Source organism: Stegostoma tigrinum, chromosome 21, assembly GCF_030684315.1.
Source record: "Stegostoma tigrinum isolate sSteTig4 chromosome 21, sSteTig4.hap1, whole genome shotgun sequence".
Taxonomy (NCBI): Eukaryota; Metazoa; Chordata; class Chondrichthyes; order Orectolobiformes; family Stegostomatidae; genus Stegostoma; species Stegostoma tigrinum.
Window position 1 is genome coordinate 44,987,424 of NC_081374.1, and position 22,052 is coordinate 45,009,475.

Sequence of the window (22,052 nt, forward strand, 5' to 3'; positions counted from 1 at the left end):
TTATTTGTTGTCTGTATAGGGTCTTTTAAGTTCATTAGCTGCTGTTTTAGTGTGTTGGTGGGTTTGTGGGCTACCCTGATGCCAAGAGGTCCGAGTAGTCTGGCAGTCATTTCGGAAATGTCTTTGATGTAGGGGAGAGTGGTTATGGTTTCTGAGCCCGTTTTGTCTGTTTGTTTGGGTTTATTGCTGAGAAATCGGCGGACTGTGTTAGTTGGGTACCCATTCTTTTAGAATACGCTGTATAGGTGATTTTCCTCTGCTCTGCGTAGTTCCTTTGTGCTGCAGTGTGTGGTGGCTCGTTGGAATAATGTTCTAATGCAGCTTCGTTTGTGGGTGTTGGGATGGTTGCTCCTGTTGTTCAGTGTTTGGTCCGTATGTGTTGTTTTCCTGTAGACGCTGGTTTGAAGTTCCCCATTGGCTGTTCGCTCGACTGTGACATCTAGGAATGGCAGTTTGTTATTGTTTTCCTCCTCTTTTGTGAATGTTATGCCAGTAAAGGGTATTATTGATGGTCTTGAAGGTTTCCTCTAATTTGTTTTGTTCAGAGATGACAAAGGTGTCATCCACGTAGCGGACCCAAAGTTTGGATGATTGGCAGAGCTGTTTGTTCGAGTCTCTGCATTACTGCCTCTGCTAAGAACCCTGATATCGGGGATCCCACGGGTGTACCGTTGGTTTGTCTGTAGGTTTTGTTATTGAAAGTGAAGTGGGTGGTGAGGCATAGGTCCACTAGCTTGATGATGTTGTCCTTGCTGATGAGGTTGGCGGTGTCTGGTGTATGTGTCTTCGGTTCTTCTAATAGTGTCGTCAGTGTTTCTTTGGCCAGGTTGATGTTGATGGATGTGAACAGGGCTGTTACGTCAATGAGACCATTATTTCATCCTCTTCTATCTTGGTGTCTTTGATGGTGTTCAGGAATTCTTGGGTGGAGCGAATGGAGTGGTGGGAGTCTTCTACTAGGTGTTTTAGTCTTTGGTGTAGTTCCTTGGCTAATCTGTAGGCTGGTGTTCCAGGTAGCGACACTATGGGCCTGAGGGGGGCTCCTGGTTTGTGAATTTTTGGTAGTCCGTCGAAGCGTGGCGTGTTGGATCCATCTGATTTCATTTTTTGGAAGTCTCTCTTGTTTAATTCTCCAGATTTTTGAAGTTTTTTGAGTAAGGCTGTGATTCGGTTCTCTCGTTGTGGGGTCGGGTCTATCGCCACCTGTTGGTAAGTGTTGGTATCTGCAAGCAGTGCGTTCGCTTTCTCAATGTCGTCTGTTCGGTTTTAAGATTTAAACCTGGCCAAAGAAACACTGACTACACTGTTAGAAGAACCAAAGACACATACACCAGACACCGCCAACCTCATCAGCAAGGACAACATCATCAAGCTAGTGGACCTATGCCTCACCACCCACTTCACTTTCAATAACAAAACCTACAGACAAACCAACGGTACACCCATGGGATCCCCGATATCAGGGTTCTTAGCAGAGGCAGTAATGCAGAGACTCGAACAAACAGCTCTGCCAATCATCCAACCCAAACTTTGGGTCTGCTACGTGGATGACACCTTTGTCATCACTAAACAAAACAAATTAGAGGAAACCTTCAAGACCATCAATAATACCCTTTACTGGCATAACATTCACAAAAGAGGAGGAAAACAATAACAAACTGCCATTCCTAGATGTCACAGTAGAGCGAACAGCCAATGGGGAACTTCAAACCAGCGTCTACAGGAAAACAACACATACGGACCAAATACTGAACTACAGGAGCAACCATCCCAACACCCACAAACGAAGCTGCATTAGAACATTATTCCAACGAGCCACCACACACTGCAGCACAAAGGAACTACGCAGAGCAGAGGAAAATCACCTATACAGCGTATTCTAAAAGAATGGGTACCTATGAACACAGTCCGCCGATTTCTCAGCAACAAACCCAAACAAACAGACAAAACGGGCTCAGAAACCATAACCACTCTCCCCTACATCAAAGACATTTCCGAAATGACTGCCAGACTACTCGGACCTCTTGGCATCAGGGTAGCCCACAAACCCACCAACACACTAAAACAGCAGCTAATGAACTTAAAAGACCCTATACAGACAACAAATAAAACGAACGTCATCTACAAAATACCTTGCAAGAACTGTGACAAACACTACATTGGACAAACTGGCAGGAAGCTAGCCACCAGGATACATGAACATCAACTAACCACAAAACGACATGACCCACTATCACTCGTATCCTTACATACAGATAAGGAAGGACACCACTTTGATTGGGACAACACATCCATCCTAGGACAAGCCAAACAGAGACACGCACGAGAATTCCTAGAAGCATAGCATTCCAACCGGAACTCCATCAACAAACACATTGATTTGGAGCCAATCTACCATCCCCTGAGAAAAAGAACAGGAAATGACATCACCAACCCAAGGAAACCTAACCAGATAAATAGAAAGCGGGACATAACACCAGCGCTTCGTCAGAGGCTCACTGATGATGTTACCTAGAATGGTGGCGAAACGTCTGAAAACTAACCTTCCAGCTCAGCGAGCAAACTCACATCCAGAACCTCAACCTGTGCTACAAATCTTCTCAAAACTCGCTACCACTTGTCTTACAAATCCTAAGAGAATATGTGCCGGGAGAATAGTGAAACATTCAGATCACCTGAATTTTTCAAGTCAGAGACTTCTGGGGACTTGATAAATATAATTAAATACATAAACATATAACACTAATTATGAGAAATAAAAGCTTAGTGATGAATATGGGTCAGCAGGGGTTAATACAGTGTAAACATCACTAAAAATTACATCCTCCGAACTTGCTGATGGAACACCTTAGGATGTTGAAGGAGCGTGATCATGTCTATCTTATCAATGTAATGTACAACCAGTAGCTAACTTGCAATAAGCTGTGTCTAATTAACGCAAGAGTATAGAACATAGAACATAGAACATGCAAACAGTACAGCACAGAACAGGCCCTTCAGCCCACGATGTTGTGCCGACCATTGATCCTCATGTATGCACCCTGAAATTTCTGTGACCATATGCATGTCCAGCAGTCTCTTAAATGTCCCCAATGACCTTGCTTCCACAACTGCTGCTGGCAACGCATTCCATGCTCTCACAACTCTCTATGTAAAGAACCCACCTCTGACATCCCCTCTATACTTTCCTCCAACCAGCTTAAAACTATGACCCCTCGTGTTAGCCATTTCTGCCCTGGGAAATAGTCTCTGGCTATCAACTCTATCTATGCCTCTCATTATCTTGTATACCTCAATTAGGTCCCCTCTCCTCCTCCTTTTCTCCAATGAAAAAAGTCCGAGCTCAGTCAACCTCTCTTCATAAGATAAGCCCTCCAGTCCAGGCAGCATCCTGGTAAACCTCCTCTGAACCCTCTCCAAAGCATCCACATCTTTCCTATAATAGGGCGACCAGAACTGGACGCAGTATTCCAAGTGCGGTCTAACCAAAGTTTTATAGAGCTGCAACAAGATCTCATGACTCTTAAACTCAATCCCCCTGTTAATGAAAGCCAAAACACCATATGCTTTCTTAACAACCCTGTCCACTTGGGTGGCCATTCTAAGGGATCTATGTATCTGCACACCAAGATCCCTCTGTTCCTCCACACTGCTAAGAATCCTATCCTTAATCCTGTACTCAGCTTTCAAATTCGAACTTCCAAAATGCATCACCTTGCATTTATCCAGGTTGAACTCCATCTGCCACCTCTCAGCCCATCTCAGCATCCTGTCAATGTCCCGCTGCAGCCTACAACAGCGCTCTACACTGTCAACGACACCTCCAACCTTTGTGTCGTCTGCAAACTTGCTGACCCATCCTTCAATCCCCTCATCCAAGTCATTAATAAAAATTACAAACAGTAGAGGCCCAAGGACAGAGCCCTGTGGAACACCACTCACCACTGACTTCCGGGCAGAATATTTTCCTTGTACTACCACTCGCTGCCTCCTGTTGGCCAGCCAATTCTGTATCCAGACAGCTAAGTTCCCCTGTATCCCATTCCTCCTGACCTTCTGAATGAGCCTACCATGGGGAACCTTAGTATCTTCTAATCAAACAGAAGTAGATCATCCAGAATTACGTTTTGGCAAAATGATATTTATGCCAATGGCTATCTCAGAAATGTAAGTAAAAAATCACTTCATTGTCAGTTGAGACCCACAGTAATGTGGTTGACTCTGAACTGCCCTCTAGGCAATTAGGGATGGGCAATAAATGTTGCCTAGCCAGCGATGCCCTCATCCTGCTAATGAATTAAAAAATGCAAGCCAAAGTGCAACATTTCAACACAGTGGATTAGACATTTGCCATGATGTGACAGAAAAGATGACATGTGTTGGATGCAAGTGTTCATGCACAAAGGGTATAAATGTGGCTGCTGTTGATAGAATGTGTCCTGAGATGTTGGTACTGTCCAGGACACTGTCCATAAGAACAAGCCGTGAGCTAAAGTTGCAGATACCTAGTCTAACTGTCATGTCAGGTACTCATGTTGTGTAGTTACTATCCAATGTTTGGTAAGATTTGCTGTTGAAGAAGGTGATAATGAGAAACAACCACCTTCAAAACTAAATACTTTGCTGCTCCTCATAGGTGATCACACCTCGATGTTAGATCTCTGATGTAAAGTGCAACTTGTTGCTCCTTTCTTTTCTTTATTCATTCATATGATGAGGACATCACTGGCTAGGCAACATTTATTGCCCATCCCTAATTGCCTAGAGGGCAGTTCAGAGTCAACCACATTACTGTGGGTGTGGAGTCACATGTAGGCCAGGCCAGGTAAGGATGGCAGTTTCCCTCCCTAAAGGACATTAGTGAGCCAGATGGGTTTTTCCAACAATCGACAATGGAATCACAGTCATCATTTGACTCTTAATTCCAGATATTTATTGAGTTCAAATTCCACCATGGCAGGATTTGAACCCAGGTCCCCAGAACATTATCAGGATCTCTGGATTAGCAGTCCAGCAATAATACTACCAGGCCATCCCCTCCCCTCCTGATGTAGACAAAGCCTTCCCCAGATTTCTCGTGAGATTTTCTCATGTTTCTTGCTATTGCTGAACCTTATAAAGTACTATCCTTAGGAATTATCCTGAACAATTTTCGAAGAACTTTGTTTACAAGTTAGATCTAATTTAGTTGCAATAAAAGTCTTCTAAAACTCTTCCTGGCTTTAGACCAGTGATTCTATTCCATGCATGCATCAGTCTTTGTTTAAAGAACCTTTGATGTCACTAAACAAAACAAAAAAAAACCCTGCAAGAATCTCAGCAGGTTTGACAGAAGCTTTGTAGAGAAGGACAGAGTCAAATTTTCAGGCCTGTGACCTTTCATCGTAAATGCAAATAGGTTATCAGGGAAGTCATTGAGCCATACAGTGTGGAAACAGACTGTTCAGTCCAACTTGTCTGTGCTGACCAGACATCTCAACCTGACCTGGTCCTATTTGCTAGCATTTGGCCCGTATCCCTCTAAACCCTTCCTATTCATATACCCATTCAGATCTCTTTTAAATGTTGCAATTGTAGCCATCTCCACCACTTCCTCTGCAGCTTGCTCCATCCATGAACCACCCTTTGAGTTATAACGTTGCCCCTCTAGTCCATTTTAAATACTACCATTCTCACCTTCAACCTATACCCTCTGGTATTGGAGTCCCTTACTCTAGGAAAAAGAACTTGACTATTAGCCCTGTCTGTGCCCCTCATAAGCCTCCTACATTCCAGGGAAAAAATGTCCCAGCCTATTCAGCCCCGGCCTTTAGTTGAAACCTCTCAATCCTGGCAACATCCTTGTAAATCTTTTCTGAAATGATTGATGTTGAACAACATCCTCCCTGTGGCAAAGACACCAGAAATGAATGCAGTATTCCTAAAATGGCCTCACCAATGTTTTGTACAGCTGCAATATGACATCCCAACTCCTGTACTCAATGCGCTGATCAATAAAGGTAAGCATACCAAACAGCTTCTTCACTACCTTGTCTACCTGCGATTCCACATTCAAGGAACTCTCTTTGTTCATCAAAACTCCCCAGGGCCCGATGATTAACTATAAAGGTCCTGCCCTGATTTGCCTTACCAAATGTAACACCTTACCTTTATCTAAACTAAGCTCCGTCTCCCATTCCTTGGCCCAAAGGCCCATCTGATAAAGGTTGGATAATCTTTTTCACTGTCCATGACACCATTTATTTTGGTGTCAACTGCATTTTACTAACCATACCTCCTACTTATTGGACAAGAGGAGAGAAACTACATTCCAGAGAGGAAGAGATCAGTTTGGTGTCTTCTCAAATGCCTTCCTTCAATTTTTCTATTTCAGATTTTCAGTATTCTGCTTTTGCTTTATGTCAGGTTTTGACTTTTTCATTCACTTTAATATTTAATGCGAGTCTGTGAAAATTCTGCTCAACCATCTCCTTTCCATGAATCTGATGAGAATGGGAAGTAGTTTACTGAGTTTGAGATCCTACATTGTGGAATTATAGAACAGGGAGTCACCAAAAATTGGAATTGAATTGAATTCAATTGAATTAGCTTTATTGTCACATGTACTGAAATGAGTAAGGTGAAAGGTTTACAATTGCAGCATTATAGCAGCATCTTGGGTACAAAGGTACCTAGGTACAGGCACTTAAGATCAAATTCTTTGGAAACAAAAAGAAATAAAAAGTGAAAAGATAAATAGCCCAGCATTATAGATCACAGGAATAAATTAGAAAAATAAAGAAGTAAAGTTCAGAATATCCAATTTTCTGACCTCATACGGGCCAGAACCTAGCCTCAAGGGAGATGACTGCCACTATCTGCACCGGACCCAATCATGTAGGAGTTGCTGCCCCACTTTTGGCGCCATCTCTTCGCTGCTGGGCCCACATTGCCGACACTACCAAACCCAAACTCGCTCCACAACCAAGCGTCCCTGGCTCTGCTGCCAGGCCAGTCTGCAGATGTCACTTTGTCCCGCCACCATCTTGAAGAGGCCTCTGTCATTGGCTGTGCCATCCCCAATCACTGGAGGATCTTTGCTGCTGCTGCTGCTGTTGGCCCTGAAATGCCAGGAGAAACCATATCCACCATGTCGCCTACATCTCGCTCTCACTGCTATGTCCAAGCTGGTGATCAACCCAGCACAGAGAAGAAGAAACAGAAAAACCAAAAGTGAAGGAAAACAAAAGGAAAGAAAAGAGAAAAGCAGAAGTAAAAAGCAGCATTAGGTCACTGGAATCTCTGAGTCACAAAAAACTGAAACTTAGCTTGTACACACCTACTCCTTGTTTTGTTGTAATACTCAATTTCTGAGGAGTGCCCTTCCAACATCCACATGTTTAAGCTTGGTTCCATTTCTGCCCATTTGTGACTGGTTCTGTGGTCCAAGCTCGATACCTGAGCCCCCGACACTGACCCTGGTGAGAGAGCAGGTCCTGAGGTGATGGTAATCTCACTGTGTGCTCAGCCAAAGTAAAGTAGGTATCCAATCTCAACGCCAGCCAGGTCCAGTTAAAGTCAGACTGAGTACATTGTTGGGGGTGAAAGGTCAGGGAGGAAATTAGCTCCATGTCCTTTTGATCAGCAACATCACAATAAGGCTCATGAAGAGTTCTGGGCAACTTCCTGCAAAAGACGTCACTTAAATGTGTGGCCATTTGGAGTCTAAAACATGTCACATAAACATTTTTATATCTGCTATGCTTAACATTCTTGTATGACCCTGAATCCTAGTTTCTGACCCTGAAGTCTTTTTGTCTAATTTGCGAGGTTTGGACGGGTCAACATTTGATCCTTTTCCTCTCTGTCATTTTTACTGCCAGTTCCAGCTCATTGGAAAGACATTCAGCTTCTGATGTGTATAACGTTATGTCTGGATTGTAAATGTTTTCCTCACAGGGCTACCTGACTCTAAGTTACTTCTGAACAAGTCTGAGTAATGGCACTGCCCATTCTAACTTATTTTCAATAAAAACCAAATGAACTGTGAATACTGTAAATCAGGAAGAAAAACAAAGTTGCTAGAAAAGTTCAGCAGATCTGGCAGTATCTGAAAGAAAAAACAGAGTTAATGTTTCGGGTCCGGTGACCCTTAGGTACAAAGTTCAGAACTGATCACTGGACCCGAAACGTTAACTCTATTTTTTGCCTTCACAAATGCTGCCAGACATGCTGAACTTTTCCAGCAACTCTGTTTTTGTTAACTTATTTTCAGGCAGGTAAAAACTTCATTTCAAAATAATCAAACCCCAGTTTGATTACATTGATTACATTGTCAACTTATTTGCATATCCCCAAGATTAAGTGTCAGAGTCTTACTCCCAGAAGTTGAGTCTTCCTCCGTGATATGAAATATTCCAGATGCGTTCAAAACTTCCTTGTATTACAACACCTCGGATTATCACTGCCAAAAACCCAGAGATCATAATCCCCATTTGGAATACGTCAGTCCAAACCACAGCTTTCAGACCACCCTAAAAATACAAGAGGTAGTGACCACAACATTTGTTTTATTTGGAATCAGAACAAAAGCAATAAACATTATATATGCCACATCTAAAAAGCAAAAGTTATTCACCTGGGCATTATGTTAAAAAACATGACACAAAGCCACATAAGAAGATATGAAGGTAGATCACAAAACCTTCGTCAAAGGCGTAGATTTTAAGGAGTGTCTTAAAGGAGGACAGCATGGTAGGGAGGTGGAAGTGTGTGTGATGCAAATTCCAGAAGGCATGGCAAAGGGGGAGAGATTAATTTTGGGAATATGCAAGGAGCCGGAACAGAGGAATGCATATATCTCAGAGAGGTGATTGTCTGGGTGAGATTGCAAAGATATGGAAGGAATTGAAAATGATTAGCTGGAGCTAAGTCTTCATGGAGGTAAGCAAAGGAGGGGAAAGAGGTGTACTGTTGATTTTGAGATAATAAAATGTGAGGCTGGATGAACACAGCAGGCCCAGCAGCATCTCAGGAGCACAAAAGCTGACGTTTCGGGAAGGGTCTAGGCCCGAAACGTCAGCTTTTGTGCTCCTGAGATGCTGCTGGGCCTGCTGTGTTCATCCAGCCTCACATTTTACTATCTTGGATTCTCCAGCATCTGCAGTTCCCATTATTACTGTTGATTTTGCTTTTGTCTAAATGTATTCAGCTTCCAGGAATTATTGCTGTGCTACAAGAGAAGAATCTGGTTACTCCAGTGAGTGATTAAGAGTTATTCTATTCCTCAGGGTTAAAATAATACAGCTCTTGGTAATAAGGTTAATAAAATATATAAAAATTCAATAAATATAACATTAGATTCAATTATTATGCAATTCCTTAGAACACATTATGGATGACAGGACAGTTGATGTGTCGTGGTTGCAGCATGTGGAAGTTCCTGGATGCCAGTTTGGTCCAGAGCAACACTTACATGGTGAGTGTTTGAACTGTGAGCAGCTTAAGCTTAGGCTGTATTAGACGAAGGCAGAGCTGCAGACCCTGTGATATGTCTGGAAGTGTTAATGTTACCTGGACTCTTAGTACCGGGAGACAGTCACACCCCTTAGGATTGGATTGTCTGATATTTGTCAGTGTTCAGGAACAGGAACAGTGAGTGAGCTAGGTAAGAGGACTTAACATGTCTCAGCCTTTGCTAATTCTAACAGATTGGTAGTTCCTTCAGCTTGTATGTATGAGAGTGAAGGCTGTAGGATGGAGAAGCTAACAGACCACTGTTCCATGGTGCATGAAGCTACTTAAGAGGGGGAGAAAGAAGCAATGTAATTGTAGCCATGATGTGAAAGTGAACAATGTCAGAAGTTACACGACAGGGGGTTATAGTCTGGACATCACCTGACAAAGGAGCAGCATTTCAAAAGCTTGTGATTTCAAATAAACCCATTGGGCTATACATGGTGTTGTGTGACTTCTGATTTTATCTAATCAGGTAGAAAAGGATGAGACTAGGTAAGCAGAGTTCCACACAGCTGAGCAACATGAAGAGACATCAGAAGAGGATGGTGTGATCGATTGTGTCAAGGGCTGTAGGCAGGGCAAGAAAGATGAGAAGTGTTGTCTTAGGCCAAGGGTGGACACAAATTGGGGAGGGGCTCAAACTTAGAGTTGTGGGGAAAATGGACAGTCAATTTGGAGATAACAAATCATTTAAGGACTATAGAGAGGAAGAGAAAGTTGGACATGGATGGTAGTTTGCAAGGATGCCGGGGTCAGAAGTTTTGTATGGTGGGGATAATGGCAGATTTGAAAGTCTCTGTAACACCACACTTACATGAATCCATCTGTGCTGATTCACCTGCTTCAGGATCTGTTTCCCACACCTGGTTTACAGATTTGTATCGAGACACATGCACTAACACACACAAGCATATATAAATATAAATATAAATAAAACCAGATTAAACTTACCAGAGTACAGTAAAAGGTGCAGACAAGACCAGTTGCAACCAGAACGCCCCAGAGGTCAAGTCCAGTTACTGTTAAAGGCAAATGTTATTCCAAGTTAGTGTAAAAATGAATTTTCTTTTACACAGGAACAATTTAACCTATAAAAGTACAAATAACTTGATAAATTAAATATTGTTCCTAAAGAAGGCATGAATAAGTGCTTATGCCAGAGGCAGAGAGAGAAAAATTTGGACATTAAAATAAATAAATGCAGGTGAGTGGACTGAGAGTCGTAGTCTTAGAGCTGCGCAGGATGGAAACAGACCTTTCAGTCCAACTTGTCCATGTCTATCAGTTATCCCAAATTAGTTTATTCCCAGTTGCCAGCATTTGGAGCATATCCTTCAAAACCTTTCTTACTCATATATCCATCTAGAAGCCTTTCAAATGTTGTAATTGTACCACCACTTCCTCTGGCAGCTCATTCCACTCATGCACCACCCTCTGTGTGAAAAAGAAACAGAACCGCACACAGTTTTCCAAAAGTGGCTGAACCAATGTCTTGTGCAGCCACAACATAATCTCCCAACTCCTATACTCAATGCACTGCACAATAAAGGCCCATTGGCCTACCTGATCAAGATCCTGTTGTACTCTGAGGTACTTCTTCACTGTCCATTACACCTGCAATTTCACTGTCATCTGCAAACTTACTAACCATACATCCTATGCTCACATCTAAATCATTTATATAAAAGATAAAAAGCAGTGGACTCAGCACCAATCCTTGTGGTACACCACTGGTCACAGGCCTCCAGTCTGAAAAACAGCCCTCCACCACCACCTTCTGTCTTCTTTCTTCAAGTCAGTTCTGTATCCAAATGGCTAGTTCTCCCTGTATTCCACATGATCTAACCTTGCTAACCAGTCTACCTTGAGGAACCTTGTCGAATGACTTGCTGAAGTCCATATAGAAGATGTGCACCACTCTGCTCTCATCAATCCTTTTTATTACTTCTTCAAAAAACTCAAGTTAGTGAGACACAATTTCCCACGCACAAAGCCAAGTTGAGTATCCCGAATCAGCCCTTGCCTTTCCAAATCCATGTAAATCCTGTCTCTCAGGATTCCCTCCAACAACTTGCGCACCACTGAAATCAGGCTTACCAGCCTATAGTTCCCTAGCTTTTTCTTACCACCTTTCTTAAACAGTGGCACCACGTTAGCCAACCTCCAGTCTTCCAGCACCTATCTGTGGCTATCGATGATGCGAATATCTCAACAAGGGGCCCAACAACCTCTTCCCTCATTTCTAGGGTACACCTGATCAAGTCGCAGGAGTTTATCCACCTTTATGTGTTTGAAGACATTCAGCACCTCCTCATCTATAATATGGACATTTTTCAAGTTGTCGTGATTTATTTCCACAAGTTCTCAACTTCCATATCCTTCTCCACAGTAAACACTAGGGAAAACTACGTTGATTTCCTATCTCTGCCCTTTGATTACAAAGTGTTACAGAGAGATCAGTGGTGACAGAATGATAGAGAGAGGTGAGGAAAGTGTTGTCTGAAGCACAATGAAAGTTAAAATAACACAAATATGTTGAGAGAGGCAAGCAAAAAGATGGTATGGAGTGTGATAAAGAGATATATGGAAAACAAAAGGCTAATAGAAGCTGATAGAAAAACAGGGGAAATTGTAGGGAGAGGCGCTAAAAAATTCATGAAATCATGAGAGAAAGAGGACGACATAAAGATCAAAGAGAAGAGGAACAGATATATGTTGTTCTTTGGTTCCTGGGGATTAATGGTTGCCTTGTTGCTTTCGATGAGATGAAACATGAGGACAGACATAGAGTACAACAACAATCCACCCAAACTGGTGACACTCAGTCATTGAATTCCTTGGATTGAGGGTCATACAGAGAGATAGAGAGAGAAATACTGCAGTGAGAAACAAGGGCTGGGATGTGGATTCTTGCTGCAAGTTGCTAAAGTGACATCCGTCCCATAATCAAATGCTTAATTTAATTCGAGAAAAACACCCCTGCCTTGTCACAGGTTCGCAACAATCATACACCCCATGTAGTGACAGTCACAATCACAGTTGGGTTAATTTCTGATGGAGACAAGAAGGCGCAGGTTATGGTTACAATACCACTCTGCTTAATGAACTGGCCTTCCCATATCCAAGCTCACCACCTCTGGGAGCAGAAGATTCTGTCTGACAATTCTGATAACAGAGGAAACAAAAGTAGCAGAAATGAAAATGTTACAGAATCTTAACTTAAACTCCTTAGTGACATTCTGATCCATAATATCAATGTTCCCTTAGTAATTAATATTTAACTGCTCCCTTAAAGCACAGAAAAATTATTGAAGATGGTGAAGATGGTATTCCTCTTGGCTGTATATCAGGTTTTGTGAATATTGTGTGATATTAAAACACACTGGAGAGAATTTTATTACATTGGGAAGTGTGAAAGAATGTCAATTGCTAGTGTAATTATAATGAAGTATTATTTTGCTATAACAATTAGATGTGATTAACATGCAAAATAATTTGGCATTATTTATGCCAATTTTGTCAAATTATGTGGCCACCAGCATATTGGAATTTTCCATCCTAAGTCTTTGCTTTCTGATGCACACCAGGAGTTGGAGATTACAGCATCCACTTAACACGGTGCATCCTCCCACAGGAAAATAGGATGCCGAATATTAGTGAATGGGAGATGCTGGTAAGGAGAACATAGAACATTACAGCGCGGTACAGGCCCTTCGGGCCTCGATATTGCGCTGACCTGTGAAACCAATCTGAAGTCCATCTTAACCTACACTATTCCATTATTATCCATATGTTTATCCAATGACCATTTAAATGCCCTTAAAGTTGGCAAGTCTACTACTGTTGCGCCACCATAGACCCTTCGCCCTCTAACTCACCTATTTTTAATCAATCTGTTCAGAGATATTGTGATGTACTTTGGAGCAAGTGGGACTTGAATCCTGGGCATTTGGCTCAGAAGTAGGAATACTGCCAATACACCATGAGAACCCCTTGCTCCTCTAACTACCACACTCCTGATAAGAGAAAGAAACTGATTAAGGTAGATCACAGGGAGATTAGCTGTTTCTCCCCAGGGCAGCCACATTTAGGACTTGACTGTACAGTAATTGGTTAACAGATGTAAAAACTGAAAGAACTGTAGATGCTGTAAATCAGGAACAAAAGCAAAGTTAACGTTTTTGGTCCAGTGACCATAAGTTCTGAGGAAGGGTCACTGGACCCAAAACGTTAACTCTGTTTTTTCCTTCACAGATGCTGCCAGACCTGCTGAGCTTTCCCAGCAAATTTGTGATACATAGTTGTGTAAGGAATGTCAACTCATACTTACCTTGATTCAACGCTAATGCAGGAGCATAAATGACAATCCCAGTGTACAGCACCTGTTAAAAAACATCCCACATCACTAGTCAATAATCTCAAGCAGAACCATGTCTGATATTAAATTAATAACGACCCAGTGATGAAATCAGTGAGGTCACTCTGGCTTGTTCATCAGGCTCAGTGCTGAAGGTTGGGGACTGAATGAAATATGAATAGTTTAAGCTACCATTTTTTCTCTTAAGCTCCTCCGCAGAAGACAGTAATACAACTTATCTTTCTCCTCGTATCTTCAACATCTGATTGGTCCTTGTGAATAAAGCTAGACAATACCCACAGGCTTTTAGAATAAGACGGATAGCTTTGGAGCCATGGTTGATATTCCCCTCACCAACGGACGACTTAAAACTCAACTATCTTTGGAGTAATTGGAGTTTATTTGCTGTAGGAGATTTGATACTCACTGTTTGAGTAATGTAGAAAATGGTCCCAATGTACCGAGCTAGTTTGTTGAACCTCATATTCAAATACTGCAGAGAAAAAACAGTGTAAAGTAACTTATGTTAACAATGGTTCAGCTTGTAATCCAGGAAAGTTAAAGCAATTTAGTAGATTCTTCTTTAACTCTTATGTGTTCTTGCTGTATAAGAGAGAACAGGGTCTAGAGGAGATTTCCCTCTTCTGTCAAATACAACAAAGTCCTGATCCATGTTACTGAAGAATCTTCCCTTCCACCTACTCACTAATGGGTGAGCTTACTCCTGGCTTTATAATTTGCCAGCCTAATGGAGAAAGTGGGGACTGACTGACGATGGTGCGACGGATTTACACTTATCTCACACCAAGCACTGTACTCACCCGCACAACCATACACATTCTGTCAGCAAGTAAAGAACCTCAATTCAGTGGGGAAGGAAACTTAATCATGGAGGCCAGGAAGCAGAAAACTATTGCCTGGATGGATACCCTCTTTGACAATTGTGGTTTTATTGGGTGACCATGTCAGATTGTTATGTAGGGGAAAGGGAAATAAAATATTTATATACTAGTTGAGCTGGGAAACAATGACCAGCTGTGTAAATCTGTAAACCCTTCTTTGGAAAATCCTGAAATAGACATCATGCCTGGATCCAAAGAAAGTCCCAGCAGACAGGTTGTGGTGATTTTCTCTGCTATGGGTAGTGTCATTACCAATGGGCATCTTGTGGTTTTCTGTATGTTAGCGCATGTAAGGTATACCACAGAGTGGGTTCATATTGAGTCATGTTTCTGGACCTTTACTAATAAATAACTACCTACACTATGACGTATCAGAATTTCACATGCAGTCCAAGTTGTATGCTTACTTAGATTACTATCATATTGTACAAATCGATGATGAGCTGATGAACCAACTAAGCTGACTGCTTCACTGCTGAGTGATTGAATGAACAGAGAGCAAGAAGGAGACCTCTTATACGAGACCATCACATGCACCATGTCTTAAAGGTATAGTGCCTTTCTGAGATTGAATGAATGATACAACAAACACTACCTTAGACCTGAGCTGCACTGCAGTTGACTTGACAGAGACCTGGTATGTTATGCTCAACTTTCTATGTCTTTATTTCCAAATTATTATTTTGGCCACATTCACAAACAAAATCAAATACACACAGAAAAATCCAAAGCCTATTAGCAGAACTTAAAAGACAGTAAAAACAGTTTAAATCTTTCTCCTCTTTTCAGAATTCTTTTACACATTGGATTAAAGAATCCCGATGGTGTGGATAAGGGCCTTTCAGCCCATCAAGACTGTACCCTCTGAAGAGCATTTCACCCAGACCCACACATGCCTGTATTTATCATGGCTAATCCTGCTAGCCTGCACATTCCTGGATATTACAAGGCAATTTAGCATGGCCAATCCAACTAAGCTGCACTTTATGGATCCACATCCTTCATTCACTTCAGATTAGAGCCTACATTCACAGATCATTTCAATCACATAAATAGCTTTTTCTAGTCATATCTCATCTTTGGACATTAGCTTGATTCTTTTTGGGTGTTAAGCTCAATTAGAAATGACATGCAGTAGATTTCAGCACTTTTTCCAAATAAGTTCTTTTCCCTCACCAACAATTCCATTCTTTTTCCTGGAAAGTGCTTGAAGTTGAACTGGTATTTTCTCTCCATTATCAATACCATGTAGTTTCATTTCTACAATGCCATCTGCTCAGCTCAACTTTATCATCACAGATCTTAGTTCTGGGCTGGACAATTACAATACTGTTCTAAAGGTCTGTCACCTCTCAACTTCCATCCATGATTTTATACACTTGTTTGTTACCTGTATCCAAACTGTCACCCATTCACCCATTGTCCTACTGCTCACTGATCTACCTTATTGGTTCCTGATCTGGCAGTGATGATGTTTGAAATTCTTGTTTTCTGATACTTCGATGGCTTCATATCTCTCTATTGCCTTGAACTCCTCCATGTTGCAAGCATATAAGATGTCTGTATTTCTCCAATTCCAGCCACTTGAGCAACCCCAATTTTGGTTGCTCCAGTATTAGTGACCATGTCTTCAGCTGCCTAGGCCCTAACCACTGGAATTCCCACTCTACACCTCTCTGTGTCTCATCTTTCCTTCCAGTCAACCTCAAAAACTATTACTTTGATCGAATCATTTGGTCACCTGTTCTAATAGATAATTCTGTGGCTTGACATCAAATTTGGCCTCGTACAGTTTCTTTGAATTATCTTGTCAGTTGTTTTACTACAAACAGTACACGTGATATAAATTCAAGTACTAGCCATGAATTGGCTTCAGAATGAATGTCTGTTTTATGTTTCGGTAAAGTTGATGCGCACATTATTTCAGAATTAATTCCATGACCAGGGAATTGAGCTGGTTAGAGTTCACTTTCAAAATTTCCTTCCCCTCAACTTCCGCATCTATTTATCCCAGCCTCATTGCAGGATGTGATACTTACTGGAATTCAATTGAACAAGTTCTAGGAACTCCCCAGTTCCTCCTCTAAGTGACCATTGTTCATCTATATACATAAATAAAACTTTTATACTAGCTGAGTTGGAATCATTCAACAGCTCTGTAAATCTGTGAGCCCTTCTTTGCAAAATCCTGAAACAGACCCCATGCCCCCAGACTTGAAAGAAAGTCCCTGCGGAACAGTTGAGGGCCATGATGTTTTTTTTGCTGTGGACAATGTCATTACTGATGTGCTTCTTGTGGTTTTCTAAATGTTAGTACATGCAATTATATCACAGAGAGTTAGGTTCATATTCAGATATTTGGAAGTTTATTAACAAATAACTGCATAACTGATATGACACCTCAGAATTACGTATACATTCTAAGTTATCTGCTAACCTCGATTACCATTATATAAATTATTGATTAGCTGATGAAGTGATTTAGTGAACTGCTCAAAGACTAAATGAACAAAACATATCGTATTAAAGTGTTACATGCATGATGTCTTAAGCTATCTTAAAGGTATAGTATCTTTCTGAGATTTGTGAAATAATGCAACAGGCACCATCTTAGACCTGAGCTGAAGCTGACAGCAAAAGAAAATAATTGACCAGGTGCTGACCTACAGTTTGTCTCAGCAGATTTCCTTCAACTGGGTTGGTGTTAAGTGTGTTCCAGTTGTCCAGTGAAATCTGTTTCATATCCTCTGCTTTTTGCTGATCTCTTATAAAAGTTATCAAATAAACAGGCTGTTGATATTTTATGATTGATTTTCTATATTTTCATTTCCGTGGGATTATTTTGACCTCATTCTGAAGTCCCCCAAAATACCAAAGAAATACACATAGCCAAACCAGAAAACTGAAACCTGCTAGCTGTATTTAAAAGTCATTCAAAAGTAGTTTAAATCTCTCTTCTCCTTTTAAAATTCCTTTACACTACACTAAACCTTATGTTTTTTTGGGCAAATGTAAGTTTTGTCGAATTTCACAGATGGTTGCTGTGAAATTGAGACCTCTTGCCATATTTTATTAAACTCACCTCATTAATGACCTAGCCCACCCCTAAGGCACTCCCTCACCTGATTCTATTCCCACCCTCCCACCCACCATTCACAGAACAACCAGATATCTGCTGAAAGACCAGCGTTTCTGGCACCCGCATCATCTCAAAAAGACCAGACAAGCGTTGACAATCTGGCATTGCCCCCTCACTGGCAATATAATGGAAATGCAGCCATAAGGCTACATTGCTCATGGTACATAGTTGGCATGGTAGAGACTCTGTAGCACATGCAATCCCATTCTCTCCCTTTGGTCATTGTTTAACCACTAGACTGCATAGTTAACTTATCCTTAGTTCCATCCTATCAAAACTAAACACTGCTTCTCAGTCCCCCGTGCCCACTTGTCATTGTCCATTGGAGAACATCAGATATAGGCAGCTTTTATTTACAGCAAGTGAAACTGAATGAACCCAACATGAACTAAATACTGACAATTTGACCAATAATTCTTGTCACATTTCAGATGGTCTGCTGCAACTAGCTCACATCGACTGGGACTGAGTATCAGTCAGCTGGTGTCACTTCTGTCTAGCTCAGCCTTCTACCTCCTTCTCCTCCTCCACTGCCTCCTTTCCCTCCTCCTCGGAAGACTGCTCCCGCATTGTCATTTCCTCAGCATCTCTCATATTGTCTTGTTGCCTCCTTAATTGTGCAAGGCACACCATATTCAGAAAATGTGACAAACTCAGTCTGGGTGATACAGTATTGACTCCCAGACCAGTCTGTCCAGCAGAGCCAAACCTACAGCAGCCCCATTGTCTGCTGCACTATGGCCCTGGTCGAAGTGTGAGCAGCTTCGTATCTGCCCTATTACCTTACTGCCCTCTCAGTGCCGCATGTGTGAAGTTGATGGCACTCTGTACCCGGGTGAAAGCAGCTATGTCTCTGAACCCTGCTTCCAGGCTGCAGAACTAATTTCATCATGGTAGACTGAAATGAACTGATACTGATGTTAGCGGTCACTGTCCTGATGTATTTATTGGTGCATAGCTGAGAGATCCCACTTAGCTCACTATCGCTCGCCGATGGGAGCCAGTTGCACAGATATTCAAAGCAACTATCCCCTTCACAGTCTCTAGGAGAATATGGCCTATGCCACCTGCAGGTCCTACTCCAGCATCTGGCTCAGTCCCATCACAGTGTCGTTGGACACACGGAACCCACGTGACACTGAAACTCACTCATTCCCAGAAACAGAGTCGGGGTGAACAACACTGGGCCACTTTCTGACCCCAAGCACCTTGAGGATCCTACAGCAGCAACGTCTCCCTGAGCTGGGTGCTCCTCATCCTCCATGGGGCATGTTGCTGTTCCTGGGTTTGCTGTCAGCCCTGGTCCTCGTGTGTCTGCCTTCACCTCCTCAGAAAGGCAACTTCAGCATCTCACCAGTGGCTGTGTGCAGAACTCTTGACAGACATGACTGAGATTGTGAATATAAGGAGTAAACCGGTACTTACCTCTGAGAAGAGTCAGTGGTGGAGCACCCTACGAATGAGGCTGAGCACACTCTTCCATACAGCGAGACAGGCTGTGCCCTGATATCAATGGACATGCCTCTATCATTCATTCGGCCTCAGGTTGGTGCTGCACTGGTTGAGTGACCAATGCATTCCACCAAAAAGAGAATGCCAGGCACATTCTGACATCTTCCCATCCTATCAACCATGAAACATTATTGCATTCAATCGAATGGACCATCATATTTACATGACAGATGATAAAATGATTGTCTCTGCCTCCCACAGCACCCTTTCAAATTTCACAAGGTACAGGTTGCTTTTGGCCAGCATTCACCACTTTTTAAGTGCTTGTTGCTAACTTGTGTGTCATTGAGATGCCAGTGTTTAGTTTGAAAGCAGCAATGGCATGATGCAAATTCCTTTTGACCAATATTTTAATCCGAATCAATTTAACGGTGAATTGCAAATAGATGTTGAAATGATTGCCAATTAAATGTAACTGCAGTGTAGAAGCACATGCTTCATGTATTCGCCTCTGCAAAGTCACCATGTCCAGTCGACATAAACCCTGAGCTTTCACCGATCAAACTGGCACTGTCTTTTCCCACCCTGGCCATTGTCCAGCTCCATTTTGAGTTTCAATTAGCATTTAGTGGACTGCAAATGATAGGATGGAACAGAGTTCCCACTAACAACAACACCATCAGTCTCTGCCTGGTTGCCAGGCACCCATGTCCTGTTTTACCTTGTAGTAGTTTGACAGCCTATTTCTGCCACCCATTGAACTCTACTTCCAACATCACCCCTTGCCACTTGAGCTCTAACAGTACAACTTACCAACGCCCTATTGTGGTTCTGTTGGCTGTACCTGTGGAGGCCACAGTGGTGGTCACTACAGATAATACCACCCTCCTCTGCTCTGTCATGCCCTCCAGTGCTGTTCAGTACACCTCCCTTCTAACTTAATTTAACCCCTCCAACTATTGCCATCCTTTCCCTACCTCAACACAGGCTTCTGCTCTCTCTCCAGCTTTGAATACCCGCCCAGTTTGGAAATGTGCTTCCCTTTGACCCTACAGCACCTATTTACACCCTCCTCACAGATCAACTTGAATGCATTTACCCTGACCTCTGACTGACCTTGAGTAGTAGCTCCTAGACATGACAGAAGAGACTTCTGCTCACTGATTTTGCAGCTGTTGATTGATGATACATGATCTCTCTCACTGCTGGAGTTATCACCTGACTGTGCCCAACCCGAGTGGCTGACTGACCTTGGCCAAATCCCTGGACTGTATGTCAACCATGTCCATCATTGACCATACCGAAAACCGCTACCAACAGCAGACCCCACGTGACTGGGAATGAGGAATAGCCTCCCTCCAAACTAGTTTCCAACATAGCTATTTTGTTGAATAAATGTGCAGTGGTTGCTGTATGGGTAGCTGGCACATGTTGTAGGTGTTGAATTGACATTTCAGTGTACCATGTCACTTCCCGACCAGACCAATCCCTACTGAAACAGTCTGTGTATCTGTGCATGTTTTTCAAAAATGAAGCATTCTTTCTCCATAATTCATCTTGTGTATCAGTGTGAAAGAGAGATCGTTGCGAGTTAAAGAGTTTTAAGAATTATGCTTTTGGGAGAAGGTTTCAAGTAATTGTATGATGACTGATCCATGATAATCTAATTTGAAGAAAGTTTAAAGGCCATTAGTACCAGTCAGGATAGATTCTGACCTCGAAAAATGAAAGGGAAAAAAACAGTTCATTGAAGGAGATTTGAGTGGCAGGAGCTGAAGTTCATGTATAGCCTGGAAAGTCACTCCTGATACTGTTTGATTCATTTCTCTAACTGCAATTGTGAATTAATCATGGTTTAAACATTAATGAATCAATTATAACTAATTTGAACAATATGCTCTCATTTCAATGTCTTAATTAACCACTTAGACCGAGGTCTACTTCAATCTACAATACAGTGATTTCCTATTTGACTGTCTGTACTCACAGGATTAAAAAGAAGAAATTTGATTGTTATAGAACTTTGCATAATCTCAGGATGTGTCAAAGCACATTGCAGCCAATAGATAATTTTTAAATGTAGTCATTTTTGGAGAGATAAGAACAGATTCTCCAATAAACAATGACAGCTCTGTAATATTCAATGGACAAAGATAAATCTATAAAAGTATGGGTCAAGACATTAAATGCAATCAATTTGTGGCTTTGTCTTAAGTGCCAAAACTTGTAAAATTTATTTCGCATTTGTTAATTTTTGAGAAATATTTCTCAATAGATCTTGGAAAATTGAGTCTTTTGTCTAATTCATCAAAAGTGTACAAAATGAAAAAAAGTTGTTGCAGAATAACCAATTGAGCCAATGACTGGGAACTGTAATGGACTGGGTACTGTATTAGATCAAACACAGTAACGGGTTATGAATAGTTGAAGATTAGATACAAGAATCAAACAGAAACAGTAATTGTCTGGGTAATGTAATGAAACAAGTGCAATAATGGATTGTGTGCAGCTGACAATTAGGTACAGGAGAACTGTGATGGATTGGGTACTGTAATAGACTGAGTGCAGCAATGGATTGTGTACCCGCCATTGGAGAGTAGGTGCAGTTTGAAATAAGAACAGTAGTGAACTGAGTATGGTATTGGATTGAGTAGAGTTGAGAGTCAGGAATAATAATAGATAGGCAAAAATATGGATTGTTAGG

The 22,052-nt window shown here is 41.8% G+C and overlaps 1 protein-coding gene across 4 annotated transcripts in view; it reads right to left on the reverse strand.

Moving 5' to 3' along the window:
* The window catches only part of LOC125462632 (sodium-coupled monocarboxylate transporter 1), an 80,241-nt gene that overhangs the window by 47,550 nt on the left and 10,639 nt on the right, over positions 1-22,052 (reverse strand). For all 4 annotated transcript variants that reach the window (XM_048552854.2, XM_048552853.2, XM_048552856.2 and 1 more), the window contains exons 2-5: positions 14,283-14,348; positions 13,829-13,880; positions 10,450-10,517; positions 8,359-8,513 (exon numbers count right to left, since the gene is read on the reverse strand). In XM_048552854.2, the coding sequence (XP_048408811.1) occupies positions 8,359-8,513; positions 10,450-10,517; positions 13,829-13,880; positions 14,283-14,348 (341 nt within the window). The remainder of the gene's footprint in view (positions 1-8,358; positions 8,514-10,449; positions 10,518-13,828; positions 13,881-14,282; positions 14,349-22,052) is intronic.